Source organism: Lepisma saccharinum, chromosome 28 (genome assembly GCF_977018435.1).
Source record: "Lepisma saccharinum chromosome 28, izLepSacc3.1, whole genome shotgun sequence".
Lineage (NCBI taxonomy): Eukaryota > Metazoa > Arthropoda > Insecta > Zygentoma > Lepismatidae > Lepisma > Lepisma saccharinum.
The window spans coordinates 37,082,720-37,096,754 of NC_139256.1; the positions used below are offsets into that span (position 1 = coordinate 37,082,720).

At 38.8% G+C, this 14,035-nt stretch overlaps 1 protein-coding gene across 3 annotated transcripts in view; it reads right to left on the bottom strand.

Moving 5' to 3' along the window:
• LOC145981091 (acid phosphatase type 7-like) overlaps window positions 1–14,035 on the bottom strand; it is a 121,034-nt gene that overhangs the window by 12,864 nt on the left and 94,135 nt on the right. For all 3 annotated transcript variants that reach the window (XM_083114228.1, XM_083114227.1, XM_083114229.1), the window contains exons 6-8: window positions 12,548–12,690; window positions 10,361–10,532; window positions 6,264–6,398 (exon numbers count right to left, since the gene is read on the bottom strand). In XM_083114228.1, coding sequence (XP_082970354.1) covers window positions 6,264–6,398; window positions 10,361–10,532; window positions 12,548–12,690 — 450 coding nt within the window. The remainder of the gene's footprint in view (window positions 1–6,263; window positions 6,399–10,360; window positions 10,533–12,547; window positions 12,691–14,035) is intronic.

Here is a 14,035-nt window from a genome sequence, read left to right on the forward strand (position 1 = left end):
GAATTCACTAAATCCAACCTCTTTAGTAACGCAATTACATCATCCATTTTAACTAATCTAGCAGCTAATATTGTTTGTGCAATAGATGTGGGCAACTGATTGATTAAAATATCAATAACTTCTGCATCATTCGGACGATCAACTAAATTATAATATGCTGAATGCGTACGAATAGCAAAAACTTCCATACTACTCGTCGATTTAGGATCATATTTACGACTTCTAAGTTCAGATAATTGAGCCTGAGTTAACGAATAAGACGTGTAGTGATTCAGAAATTCGTCAACAAACTGTTTGTATGATGTAAACGAATCGACATGAGTATTATACCAACCTTCTGCAGGTCCTTGAAAACAATTAGTAATACATTCAAGCCTTTGCATGTCAGGAACTTGCAGTAAGTCTAAGTAAGACGTTAAAGTTTTAATAAACTTACGTGGGCTTGATTTTTCAGGATCTCCAGAATATTTAGGAAGAACAGTAAGTTCATTCAATCTTACCAACCGTCGAGGTTCTTGAGTAAGCAAACGCATACAATTGTCAGGATAGTCACGTCGATGATTCTGCGGATTTGCTGACTTTTGGTTTACTTGCCTCTTTCTTTCCTGACCAGAACCATCAGAATATAAAGAACGGGTTGATGGACATAACTTGTTAGTATTACTAGTTCTCATTCGATTATTTCTAGAACGTTTGTGTCTTTGTGAAGCAATGCGATTGTGTTCATCATCAGAAACATCACACGCTGAAGAATCAGATGATTTAGGAGAGGTTAGGTTCCGTGCAGGAATACCAGGTTGACAGTTACTATTCACATGAGAACTGTAAACTTGTACAGGATTACTTGATTCAACATTAGTCGACATATTAGATGTTAACTTAGAAATATTTTCCTCACATGCTTCCACGCGCTTAGTTATTTCGTCCTTGCTCACAACGGCTTCAAGTCTTTGAACTTGCCGAGACAACCCTGAAACATTGTTCTGGCATTCTGTAATCTGATCATTCAATCCAGAAAGTTTATCAGAATTCTCTGTACAAGTAGTGTTGACTTCCTCGATTTTCTCTGTTAGTCCTTGCACTTCTCTTTCCATTTCCTGATGTAATGAACGTGTTGCTAATTTGCAGGACTCGGCAACTTCAGCTAATTCCTTTCGTAATGATGTACTCAATTCGTGGAAGTCAAGCTTGAGTAGTTGCTGTGAAGTTTGAATTTCCTGTTGAGATTCCCTGATTTTTGTAAACTCAAGCTGTTGAGACTCTTGAGTTTGCCTCATTTTTGTAAACTCAAGCTGTTGAGACTCTTGAGTTTGCCTCATAGAATCTTGAGTTTGCCTCATTTTTGTAAACTCAAGCTGTTGAGACTCTTGAGTTTGCCTCATAGAATCTTGAGTTTCCCTAATTTTTGTAAATTCCACCTGTTGTGACTCGCTGATTTTCCTTAACTCTGCAAGTAGATCAAACATTTGAAAAGGAACATTACTTTGCCCCGTTGACGTCTCTGCCAACACAGAAGGACGAATGTCAATTTCTTGAATATTTTCTTGACTTCTTTTCCATTCCACGAAAGCTTCAATACTGAACGGATCATAAGAAGGATCACAATCTGTACAGAAATAATTTTCATTTAACTGGTATAATTCCCAATGCTTATCGGACAAACCCAAACATTGTAAATGATACCAATGGCCACAATTTTCACAAGCTACCAACCTTTCCTTATCGGGGTCTTTGCAGCACTTCACCATATTCATGGCACCATTCTTATTTTGTGATTCATCAGGTTCATCACCACAATTGATAGATCTAGCTGTAAGACTTGTTTTGGATCTCAGATTATAAGGATTACTTGATGCGTACATAATATAAATTTATGTACAAACTAGACTCACGAGAACAATGGTGTAAGTTAACACTTACGCAAAACACATCACTCAAGATCGTGCTGATAACGTTCCACAATACTGGACCACCAATTATACTGTGACGTTCACAAGTCAATAATTTGCACGATCACATTTAGTTCATAAATATTTGAAATAAAACGCGAAGGTGAAGATACAACTTCTATAGGTCTATATATTAGTGAAATAACTAAGCAATATGCAGTTCACTATTACCTATATTTCCATTTTTGTCAGACACACTACCACATAATGACTATTGATTCTTGTTGCTATAGGAACGTTAGAATTCCAAATATCTCGTTTATACAGCGTATAGTGCAATAAATAACATAAAACATAATTAACGTTGTACAAAGTAATAATTATACATTTTTTTAAACGTTAATATAAAGTGTTTTTTATAATATGAAATTAATAATTTCAATAAACATATAATTATATTGTGCGGATTCACAGGACCGTCACAATATCTCCGTAGCTGGCAACACTAGCAGGTCGAAATCTGCCTCAGTATGTTACATATTCTGACTTCCCTTCAGAAAAGGCACATGCACATATACGCGAGTTCTGCATAATGGAAGGGAAGGGGAGAAAGCGAGGGAGCAGGACACGGGTACGGAATTTCATTATACCTCACGAAAGAGCTATTCTATCTCTCTTCTCTCTCCCCCCCTCCTTTCTTGGTTTCCCTTCTAATCTTGAGAGGAAAAGGGATTGTCACAAGACGCACGCAACATGTACCTAAGTATTGTCTATACATTTACGTGAAAAATCATAAATCATGATTTTGTACCGAAATTGGACTGTTGAGAGTATCCTAGGCTGCCCCTGGCTACTCTGAATTTTCTTCGCTCACACTTCGCCACTGCAGTGTCTGGTTGATTCAGCATGTCGTATTCATTGGAGCAGCACTCGTGCATTGTTGAAGATTATTTTACTACTCATTGTTACACTCATGTGCAAGAAGTTTTCCTGGACAAATACCTTGCTTCTGCTGTACCTCACAAAGCAACTGTTTAACAACTAGTGCGTCGATTTCGGGAAAGCGGAAGTGTATGTGACAAAATACGAAATGGTCGCCCATTGGTTTTAACCCCTGCGGCAGTGGGGGATGTGCGTACATGTCTGGAACAATCTGCAACCAAAAGCTTGAGGAAAGTTGCGTCCCAAGCGAACTTGTCCCTTTCCAGTGCTTATAGGCCTGTGAAGAAAACTACCCTAAAACCATATCGTGTTGGCGCTGTCCAAGAACTGCGGAACCTTGATAAGAATAAAGGCTTGAAGTATTGCAGGTGGTTTCGATCTCTCATCATAATTCTTTATTTCGTTTTGTTTCACTGATGAAGCTTGGTTCAGTTTGAAAGGTTATGCTAACAGCCAAAACAGGAGAATATGGTCCACTCAAAATCCTCATGCGAAAAAACTTGGAGTTTGTTGTACTGTGACACATGAGTATTGCATTTACTATTGTTGTCAGACTGTATCTGTTTTCAGACTTGACAACATTTGATTGATGCATTGATTTGCTTAATTTTACTTTGCTTTTTGTGCAACTTTTGGCTAATTTGCGGAGATGTGGATGTCCAGGCCAGGATTTGAACCTGGGACCACTGGCATCGTAGCACAATGTGCTAACCACTCCGCCACTGGGGCCGCTCAACTTGACAACTGGTATTTACTGTTGAAGATCACTTCTCAGATGTTTTCAGCAAATTAACAATGTTTATAAAATATTGTAATTGCTTTTATTTGGATAAATGATAACAAAATTACTAACCCAGTGATAGCCTACATGATTGGTTTACTGATTTAAACGGAACACTTAATGTCCAAATTGTAATAATAATAAAAAAGTAGACGTGTAGTAGCCGCATTTATGACTCGCCCTTACCATTTCCTAACAAGCTCCCGTCAGCTGTGTTGGAAAGGCAGGGTTGCCAGGTGCGGAGAAATTTTCACTTAGAAGTCAAATTTCGACCCAAAATTATGATTTTGATTCTTAATGTAAATGTATGAACAATACTTAGGCACAAGTTGCATGCATCTGGTGACAAAATTTTGACCTGCTAGTGTTTCCAGCTACGGAGATATGTCCCAAAAATGGCACTTTTTTACTCAACCCATAAAATCGCCAGTCATAAATCCATGAAATGCTGTACATGATCATTATTGGTTGCAAAATAACAGATTGGCATGGCATCCCTCATCAGACGTCTAATTATGACTCTCCGATAATTTCTTACATAGTTTTCTCACTCAAAAGTGCATTTCTGGAAAAATTTTAAAGCTGCCTTTCGCCAGTTATTAATTTATTCAATTTTCTGTATGGAATAAATTGATAATGTTAAGCATTGAAAAATATCTCAATGGATGAGGGTTTATAATGCAGCAAACCCGGTGTAAATATCTCTTACGGTTTTCATGATATAAATTTTCAAAGTTTGGGTTGTGTGACTTTTGAAACACTCTGTATGAAATTTTTCAATACGTAGGATCATGTATTTTATTTCGAATATCAATAATATATGTTGGGTTATTTTCATCTACTTGGGGATCATTTTTGAGTCCAAGTTGGGATGTTCAATGTTGCCTACCAAAATAACAAATCCAAAATTCTTGACTTTTTAAGCCTTTTCTTCGTTTTTCTTAACCTTTATTTACACGACATGTATTTATGTAAAGTTGGAAATTAGCAATTAACAAAACAAGTATTAGTTAATGAAAAACCCCTACCAAAAAAGCAGTTAAGATGAAAACTGAAGCTGTATTTAACAAGAGAATTAAATGTGCTTTATCTGTTAATGCATCCAGGACTACATTTGACAGACTAGTAAAGCTCTGGCATGTGGGCTGACAGCCAATATAATCTTATGTGAGGCTCATGTTGTCATATCTTCATCCATCTTATCTTACCATCATTCATCCTCATCTTTGCAATCTGCCAAAGGGGGCAGAAAAGTGAAGTAAAATAAACTAAATCAATAATTCAGTCATAGTGGTAGCAAAAATTCTTGACCACAAGTATCATTTCTTGACTTTTTATTGACTTCTTGACCTAAATACGGAGAAACTAGTACTCACTTTTATCCGCGAAGCTGTTTTTTCTTCTTTTTCGATTAATTTCAGTGGCCACTCCCACCATCCTCGTTGGAACTTGCTGTACTGTTGCTTGGCGTGTGTCTTTTGTTCATAGTTTTCTGGCTGCCGCTAGGTGCATTATGCATCTGGGTGTGTCATCCGCTATTTCTGGGCAATAACTTCTGTAGTAGGGAAATCCAAGTGTGGTGCGCTTGCCCGCTATTGATGTTTAGTTCGTACGGGAAGTGCATTATGGCATGCGTTTCCTTGATTTTGTATACCCCCAGCGGCCAATATAAATGGTTTGCCTTCCCCTACCATCCCACCACTTCCAACCGCATAGCCAAAGCCCTTCTCCCATTTGGCATCAAAGTAGCGCACAAACCCAATTCCAAAATAGCCGATAAACTGAACAAACACAAACGGTACTTCCTCTCCCCCCTTGACAACCCAGGTGTATACGATGCAGAGTGTGAATGCAAGGCTCATTACATCGGCAGGTCCATCAGATCTGTCAATAAAAGAATCCAACAGCACCTAGCAGATGCGAAAAAAGCCCAACCCACTACTGGTCTTGCTAAACATATTAAATACAATAGTCATAAAATTCAAAAGGTTAAAGTCCACATGCTCGTAGACACCAAAATCAAGGAAACGCATGCCATAATGCCCTTCCCGCACGAACTAAACATCGATAGCGGGCAAGCGCACCACACTTGGATTCCCCTACTACAGCAGTTATCGCCTGGAAATAGCGGATGACACAGCAGACGGCACACCCAGACGCACAATGCATGTAGCAGCAACCAGAAAACTACGAACAAAAGATGCACGTCAAGCAACAGTACAGCAAGTTCCAACGAGGATGGTGGCAGTGGCCACTGAAATTAATCGAAAAAGAAGAAAAAAAACAGCTTCGCAGATAAAAGTGAGTACTAGTTTCTCTGTATTTATATACTACCGCGTCTCTCTTTTCCCAATTATGAATTCTTGACCTACTTGTTGATTTCTTTACTTTTTCTTGACCTTCATGACTGGTACACACCCAGATTTGTGCAAATATTCCTGTTGGTTAGTTCAAATTTGTACAAAAGGTCAACCATAGTAGTGATGATATAGAAGACAAGTGGTTAGCAAAAAAAAGAAGAAAAAAGTACTGATTTTATTGACTTGATTTTGCACTAGGAACAATCAATTTTAGACCCCAAATGCCTGAATACTCTGAAGCAACAAACTTAGTTTAGAAATCAATTAAATTTTCATAAAATAAGTACTTACCTTGTCATCAGATACTTGTTCAAAGTAGAGATGTGTTTTATTGAATACTTGCATCCTAGAATACCCATAATCCACAGACCTAAAGGCAGACCATGGGGGCATCTCGCCATAAGTATCATGTTTTTCTGAGCAACCCTGGAAAGTAAAATAACATTAAAACAATGAAAGCATGCTACTAACAATGAAGTAATAAATGACCTGTGTGTTTACTACTGTAGTTCACATGAAAAAAAAAATGATCATACTTATAACAATAAAATTTGCTTCTTTAGCAGCTAATCTTAAGGATGCTCTTCTCTTTCTGCTTTGGTTAATTGAAGATGTTTTTCTACCTCTGGGGTTAACAACAATGAGATACTGATAGTGCAATGTCACTACTCATCATTAAAGTTTAAATTAATATTGAAAATTCAACCCTTTGACGAACTGAAATATACAATCCCTCATCTCAAAAATACCAGAATTTACGAAAGCAATATCACCTTGAACTGTTCATATATCAGTACCAATATTCTCGTCAGTTTCTACCAATACTGAAATAGGCATCTAAACATTGCATTAATTTAAAGTTGTTCTCTAAAATTCGTACATTGGCAGGCCAACTAAAAAACAATAAACATCACTTTCGTACCACAAAATATTGTCTTTCAGCAGTGGCTATAAACTCAATGAATTTCAGTGCTATTTCAACAATCCCATAACAACGTTCAATTTCTCCTTATCAAGAATTTGGGCCATAAAGAAAGCATCCTCCATGAATCGTGGCAAGATAAAAATGTACAAGGTTGAATTCAGAGACTGAGGTGGCTACCACGTGTTCTATCCAATATTGTGATAAGTTTTTATCAGCCACACAACATTGACACATTTTCACAGATTACAGATAACATCAAAAGATCTGCATGCATAGTTGCCATGGTTACCTGTTAGAGGAAGGATGGAACTCAGTTGGCATAAGAATTACGGATGGGATAGATTAATCGGTACTCTACCGACTGGCCGATATATGTATATTGGTAAAATTACCAATTATTTTACCGATCCGATATATGTATAAATATCTTATAATTTAGAGCAATATTCTGCATTTTGTTATAATTTTTATGGATATAAACATAGAATGTCCATGCCCTACTTTTCTTGAAAGTATATCTCTAAATATGCAGCTTCATTTGCATTGCAGTGATGTGGTAACCCACTTAAGAAGTTGAATAAATCATTTAGATTCTTCAAGGACCATTTGGAATTTTATATTGGTTTGGTAGTATATCAGTTATCAGTATTGGCAAATTTTATATACACTCGTGTCCAAAATTAAGGTGACAAATGAAAAATGCAAGAGAACAACAAAATGATGTATAGAATGGGGTTGTGGGTGATAGAGGAGACAGAAAACAATAAAGAAGAGAGAGGATGCACCAAATGAACAGAAAAGAAAGAGCATTTAAGGGAAAAAACCTGTATTACTGGATTGGGTACAAAACTCATACAAAGGAATACAACGATTTAATTCCATCCTGGGCATTCTGGTGACCAGGCACTTAATAAGGAATATGGTCACCACGAACAGCAATACATGCCGCACAACGGTTTCCCATGCTGTTCATGAGGGTGTCAATAAGTTCCTGGGACAAGGCATCCCATTCTTCCAAGAGACCACATCGAAGCTCGTTGAGGTTTGTGAAGGGATAGGACATGCTGCAAGCCGCCTCCCCAATGCATCCAACACATGTTCGATCGGATTTAGGTCGGGTGAACGTGCGGGCCATGGAATCCGTCGAATATCCTCACCTTACAGGAACTCATCCACAAGTTGAGCACGATGTGGACGTGCATTATCGTCCATGAACAAGAATTCTGGGCCAACAGCCCTATTGTTTCCAGAATGTCATCCCTGTACCTCTGGGCAGTGAGTGTGCCGCGGTATAGCACATACAGGGGTGTACGTTCACCACTTATTATCCCTCCCCAGACCATGATGCCACCACCGTGGTGTTGGTCAACCTCGTGGATGCGAGATCGATGAAAACGCGTCCCAGGCTCTCGCCATACACACATTCGCCGCGAGTCACTGTAGATACTGAAGAGCGATTCATTTGTGAAGAGCACAGATGACCATTGTTCTTGGGTCCATTGTCCATGTTCGCGACACCACATGTATCGCTCGCGTCGGTGATGGGGGGTGAGGGGGATGCACACCACTATCGTCTTGCAAAGAGTCCTGCCGCATTGAGTGTCTGTACACAGTTTGACGCACGACATTGAGGCTTCAGTCGCAGCATACAGGTCCTGAGAGAGCTGAGTTGCAGTCCCGTTTCTATAGCGACGGGCCGTAATTGTCAAATAACGGTCATCGGCCGGTGTTGTCCGTCGTGGCCTCCCTTGCCCTGGTCGTCTTGTTATGGTTCCTGTCCTCTGGAACTGGTTCCACATTCTGGAGACCACTTGGCGTGACACATTCAACCACCCTGCCACATCGGCCCGTGACTGCCCTGTTTCCATTCGACCGATTGCTCGCCATCGCATTGCATGGTCCAGACGTTGGTGATGAGCCATCATGATCGTTCGCCCACCTACAGCTGTCTACTGACGAGGTTTCTGCCGTCTGCAAATTGCTCACCTGCGGCGCAGCTGTTCCCTTTCCACAATTGTGCAATGACGTCACGCACTATCCTTCTCTGGAGTGTTTCGTTAGAAGTGTTGCGACGTGTTGCATATTTCCCGAAAGTGTTGTTCATTTTCATGCACGTATTTGCGACTTTTCCCACTTTTTCCCTTTGTCACCTTAATTTTGGACACCAGCGTAGGTACTTTATTGGAATCGGTCAAAATTTTATATCGGTCCATCCCTAACAAGAATACATCCTGCATTCTAGAAAGTGCTTAACAGCCCATAAGGGTCAGGATCTACCTACCAACTGCCGTTTAACCAGTTACGGGGTGTTGTATGGTGAGCACAACGAACCCCCAGTCATTGTTGTACGTTTCCGTGATCGGGTTACACTACTAGTTCCTAGCTCCCCGATTTCCTTACGATGTTGTGTGGCTACCAGTCCCATACACAGGCTGAAATCTCAAGAGAAAAGTTGTTATGCTTCCCACCGGGAACCTCGAATCCGTGCACGTCCCGTAGGCAGAGCAAAGCTTGCACCTTAGAACGCACAGACACGGTGCGGGACAATAAACTTAGCGAAACAGGTAAATATGTGGCGAACTGGCTGATGCAACAGCTTAATGATGACAACAGCCTTATTGCCACAGCATCAGAGAGCACATGTTTGAAATGGTGAGGTGTTACTGTGGTGGTTACTTCCAGTCACTGAATTTAACCCCCATACAACTTCTCTTGCTGAGATTCATGAAGGATACTGTCTTTATACCCTCACTTATTGACAATCTGATGGGACTTCACAACTGTGCACACATCTGTCACATCTGCAAAGATGTAGAGAAAGAATGAGCATCTGTGAGGTATGAAAAACCTAGAAATTAACTTTAAATTAACACTTTTAAAAATATTTTATTGGCTTACCAGAAACCAAATTGAACGCCAAAGCATAATTATTAAAATAATTATATTAATTAAAATGGTATTTATAACATAATTTTACAATGAGTAAAATAAAAAGGCGGGGCCACAAGATAACAAAGTGGATTTTCGCTTTTAGCTAGAAATGATCAGATCCGGATCTGATATCCAAATCTCAAAGCCGATATCCGGATCTTCAGAGAATCAATTTGAATTTGATTTTAAAAATTTGGGTGCGTCAGCACTTAGGCTATTTTGCTCCCATCACATTATATGAGGTTCAGCCCCTTACCATTACAAATAACAACTTTAACGTTGCATAACTAAAATTTAAAAATATTCTGACTTCCGTTAAAAGCTGAGGCTGTAAACGATCACTCAGCACATAAGAAAAAAAAAAAAAGAGGACAAAACAGAATTATACTGGCCATACGGCCAGTTGCCAGAGCCTCGTTTGTCTGCAAAATGCAGTCCAGGGTGTACTACGTGGAAGATCACCCCTTACACTCCTTCAGAGAATCAACTACTACTGGAAACAAGAAAAATAAAATAACAAAATCTCACTTACTGCAGAACCAGTCGTAATATGTACAGGAGCACCGGGATTTGTGTATGGTTCTTCATAGCTCCCATTGTAAACAATATAATCATATATTGGCCACAAACGTTCATAAGAATGCTCATGGGCCCAAAGCTGAAGATCAACTCCATGTGTGTAAAATAGATCTTCCAATCCAAACCTGGGGAAAATATGTTGGAATTGAAATAATTCAATAATAAAAACATATAACTTGAACTACTCTGTACTGTATTAAACAACCAATTTGATGCTTGTATTATTTTTTTTTATTTTCAACACTATGTATACAGGGTGTAGCGCAAACGGATACGGTGAAAAATACACGATAGTAGAAGCAAAAAAGTCTCAGTCAACATGAGGTCGGAAACAAAGCGTTGGCGAGATAATTGAGAATGTATGGTTGTTTGGACACTTTGTGCGATTTTCACTTTACAAGTGATGTGCCTGTTATGCCTTCCATCCTGTACAGGATGTATGGTTTGTTTACAACACCCCCTTTCGGCAGTGTTCAGTTTTAATCAAAGAAACCTCGGAGTGCGCAAGGAGAGAAGCGTACGATGTGTAGAAACAATCAAGTCAGTGGCGGATTGTAATATTCTCAATTATCTTGCCAACGGTCCCATGTTTACTGAGACTTTTTTGTTTCTACTATTGTGTACTTTTCACCGTATCCGTTTGCGCTATCACTTATGATACACCCTGTATAGTATAATACAGAGTGTTTCGCTACTAGGTTACCACAGTAAAATACTTATTACGGAAATGCTCTTTATTCTAGCAAAATCAAAATGTGATAAAGCATTCCTGAATAAGTTGTTATAATGAATGGCCAATGCTCATCTTCCATCAAGAATGAGCATTTCCATAAAAAGTAATTTCTGCATCAACCTAGTTGTGAAACATCCTGTATTATGTGAATAAAAAAAAAGAAAGTAATGGAAGGCTATGAAGCTGTACAAATTTATATAGTAAAATATCTGGTCATATACAAGGGTTGGATAAAAAGTAATGGCAACAATGGTATAATTGGTACTTGACTGTATTGGCAGAGGAGCACGTGTTACATTCCTTCAAAGTAAATCGCCCCTCATCTCTACGACCTTCTGTCACACGTATGGAAGGCGTCGTACACCGTCAGCGCGTCCATCTCTGTCGATGTCCTGCAGTGACCGCCCTATAGCACGTATGATGGCTTCGCGCGTGTCATAGTGCTTCCCGCCCATTGGATCCTTCATTTTGACAAAACGGTCGTAATCACACAGTCTCATACCGGTGAATACGGCGGATGTTCCAGTACCTCCCACTACCAGTTATGCAGGAGCGCCGTCACATTGTTCGCAGTGTGACACCTTGCATTGTCAAGCAGGATGATTGGACACCGTGCCGTCGCTCCCTTCTTCATGCGAGACGAAGGTGGTGTTGCAAGAAGGTGCAGAAGTAGGCTGCGTTGACCGTCTGCCTGAGAGACATTGTTCTTCTTGCCTAAACATATTGTTAGGGCGCTTGCACTCTCGTCCTGTGCTTCAGAGCACTGCTGTTTTTGACTGAATAACATACAATCGCTCCCACTCACTATACTTCCTCGTCTGACATTCCTTTATCAGCCACGAAACGCTTGTGGCGCTGTGACTCACCCCTTTCACGGGACAGCAGTGTTGCCATTACTTTTTATCCAACCCTTGTACAAGCAATTAAGCTCTAAAGCAGCTAAAATATGCATTAAAATGTAAATATATAATAATGCACACTATATATTTTTCTTTTTACAACAGTAAATTTACATAGAAATATAAGCCAAAAAAAATGCAGGCTTGACCAGGACTCAAAGCTGAGTCTCTGGCGTAAGATGCCAGTTCTGGTTTCACCTGATTTTTGCTCCCGCTGTTTTACCTGTATGGAATTTGTGTTCAGCGATACCACAACAGAGTTCTGTTGCCTTTGAAACTGATGATGTTGATGGTGCCTAGTATCTACAGCATGATACTGTAAATTACCTTGCAATTTGCTGTTCATGCATGTGCAATAAAGTAACTGTAACCTTTAACTGTATTACTTCTAAAAAGTAACTCTGCAAATATTGGGAATAAATGCAACTATTAAAATAAAACTTATTGCATCATTCGGTATTATACAACAATGGTCACGAGAACTTTCAAGAACTGTATTGAATCTCACCAATGAACAAATGGCATTCCTACTCTTATGTTTGTTTCATAATAAGTGCAGTCATCGTGATCCAAATTTGAACAATACATTGGTCGGTGTCCATATGTTATTATCCATGGCCGTTTAGCTCTATTCTCTGGAGAGTTTGCTTCCTGGAACATAAAAAATAATATAATGATATATATTTCATCAATGTCATTCAGTATTGTTTTCTTCTATGTAAATTCTCTTAATGTCGATTTTCTACTTACTTTGACTAATTTCAATGAGGATGAATGAAACGTAGTTAAATTCAATACATTACAATGGAACAACAATATCTCAATTAAAGGTTAACTCATGCCTCTTATCAGAGTTAATTACCTATCTCCGTGTAACCGTCAACAGATATCATTAGATACAATAAGCATTGTTAGGGCTGAGCCGATACTGATGTATCAGTATCAGCCGATACTTCTCCGGCACTTTAATCTTTCACGGGGTATGTAAAAATGCAGTGCAACACTTTCAAGGCATGTAGTTATCCTGGAAGCTATGCAACATTCGAATATTTAAAAATTTTGCACCAGTTTTGCATGAGAATATTGATTTTGTGATCACATAACATGTATTTTCATATTCTGATGTAATTCTTGAATATTTTAAAGCAAAATAAATTCTTGGTAAATTGATGCATATAATTGGAGTAGAATATGTACATACTATATTGATAATATTTTGAAAAATGTCAAACATTACAATTTTCAAGTATCGGCATCGGTATAGGTGGGAATTGGTATCGGCATGGGCATCCGGAAGGGGGGGCAGGGGGGGACTGGATAATGAAAGTCAACCAAAAAATATGTATTTCACACATATAATTTCATTTTAGCCACAATAATATGTGTTTTTAAGCAATGTTTTTTAGGGAACAACACTATTTTTGGGGAAAATTTGCCTTTGTTTGCCCCCCACCCCCTGGAAAAAAATACCTACTTGCCCCTTCCTGGAAAAAATCCTGCGGACGTCCATGGGTATCGGTATTGGCTCAACCTTATTATATTTGAATTATTTATAGGGATAGGGCATATTCATCTGTACTCTATCGGTATCAGCCGATATAGCCATATTGGTGTATCAGCTTATCAATAAAATTATCAATTACTTTACCGATCAGATATATCTATAAATATGTTATAATTTAGAGCAAAATTCTGCCGTTTTGTTATAATTTTTATGGGTGGTAATCTCCATAAAAAAGTTTTCAAAAAGTAAATGTCTAAATCTGCAAACTTCTTTTGCACTGCAGTCACCTGGAAACAAACATTTATTAAGGAGGTCAATGAACTATTCAGGTTATTCAAGGTCCATTTGGAATTTTATAACGGATCGGTAGAATATCGGTTATCGGTATAGGAAAATTTTATATTGGTACTGTATCACTATCGGCCGATCTCTAATTATTTAGCATCACTTTTCTGCTACATTTGGCTAGCCATAATGAGGATGGATGATGAT